Raw genomic sequence first — 1,362 nt, forward strand, 5'->3', positions numbered from 1 at the left:
GTTGATTGTTATCTTACAATGGATGCAACTGTGTGAGCCCAGAACCTAAGATTATCCTTCATATCAATCTCATTTTCCAGTGCTGGCACCCTCCAATTCAACAATGGATTCTTCACAAGCTTGTTCCTTTTGTCTAATACACCCCAAGCCTCAGATAAATAAGGCCTACATATCACAGTTTCATCAATTTTTTGCTTCTCTAATCCAACACCAACATCAACACCTTCTTCTTCTTCTTCTCCATTATTATTATCCTCTTCTTTTGATCTTCCAAGCCTTTGCAACCCTGGTATGAGAGAAACCAAAGTTGGGTCCTTGTCTTTTTCAGAGAACACAAAACCCAAATCCATGAACCCTTTTAGCTCCTTGAACTCAAGGTCTGAAAGGCTCTTACTACTTTTCCCTCTGTTGAGTCTTCTTCTTCTTATTCTTTGACCTTCTTGTTTCTTCTTCCTTGTAGAAGCTTCTTCTTTGTTATATACTTCTTCATCTGCATGGATTTTGTCCTCCTCCATTGAAAATTCTTCACCCACTTCCTTGCCAGAGAGAATTGGCCTTAGTTTCTGTGGTGTGAGGAGGACAGAATCCAGTGACGGGGAATCATCAGAGAAAGAAGCATCACCTAATAATAAGTTTTGGTCACTGAAGGACCTCACTTGAAGTGTTGGAACTCTAAGAAGCTTTTTTGGATCCAAACAAAGTTGTTCCAAAACATGATCTTGGTGGTTGTGTGATGATGTTGGAATATCTGTTTTTTTGGATAAACTTGATAGAACTGTTGTTTGAAACCAGTAGGTATCTAACAACTCAAGAACATGTTCTGCAGCCATTATTAATGAATGGCTTAGATCCTTATCAGAAAGGGAATTGAGATATGGGGTTTGTGTGGGGATAAGGAGAAATTAAAAGAGGGAGAACAAGGTTTATATATGCTGACCAGTGCTTGCATTATTACTTTATTTATTGCCCCCAAATTCTAGTGGATTTATATTGTTCTATATCCCCTTTTATTTTCTTTACATTGTGGAATGTCCACTTAATCATATTTCATCTTTTACTTGATGAATAATTATCAATAAATAAAAAAAATAACCTTGCTTTTTAACTTTTAAATTTGGATTTTCTAAAGTTTGAATTTTACTTTAAAGAGAAAAATGTGATCTCTTTTTAACTTACACCTGGTTTAAATAATTTTTTTACCAACATGTCATTGTTTTCAAGATTTATTGTTCGGTTGGTCGGTTGGTTCCTGAACAGATCAGAGATGCTGTATGTACGGACAGAGACCTGGATGCGAATTACTCATGTGTGATTGGACCTCCCGAATAAACGTTGGAGGGAGAAGAAATGAGCTTTACGATC

The 1,362-nt window shown here is 36.6% G+C and overlaps 1 protein-coding gene across 2 annotated transcripts in view; it reads right to left on the reverse strand.

Moving 5' to 3' along the window:
- Positions 1-935, reverse strand: part of LOC107462331 (uncharacterized) — a 1,238-nt gene extending 303 nt beyond the window's left edge. Inside the window, exon 1 of one of the 2 annotated variants that reach the window (XM_052252535.1) lies at positions 18-935. In XM_052252535.1, coding sequence (XP_052108495.1) covers positions 18-830 — 813 coding nt within the window. In that variant the 5' untranslated portion in view covers positions 831-935. The remainder of the gene's footprint in view (positions 1-17) is intronic. The other variant, XM_052252536.1, reaches the window with a different exon arrangement.
- Between the last annotated feature and the right edge of the window lie 427 nt (positions 936-1,362).

The sequence above is a fragment of the Arachis duranensis genome, chromosome 8 (assembly GCF_000817695.3).
Source record: "Arachis duranensis cultivar V14167 chromosome 8, aradu.V14167.gnm2.J7QH, whole genome shotgun sequence".
In the NCBI taxonomy this organism is placed as follows: domain Eukaryota; kingdom Viridiplantae; phylum Streptophyta; class Magnoliopsida; order Fabales; family Fabaceae; genus Arachis; species Arachis duranensis.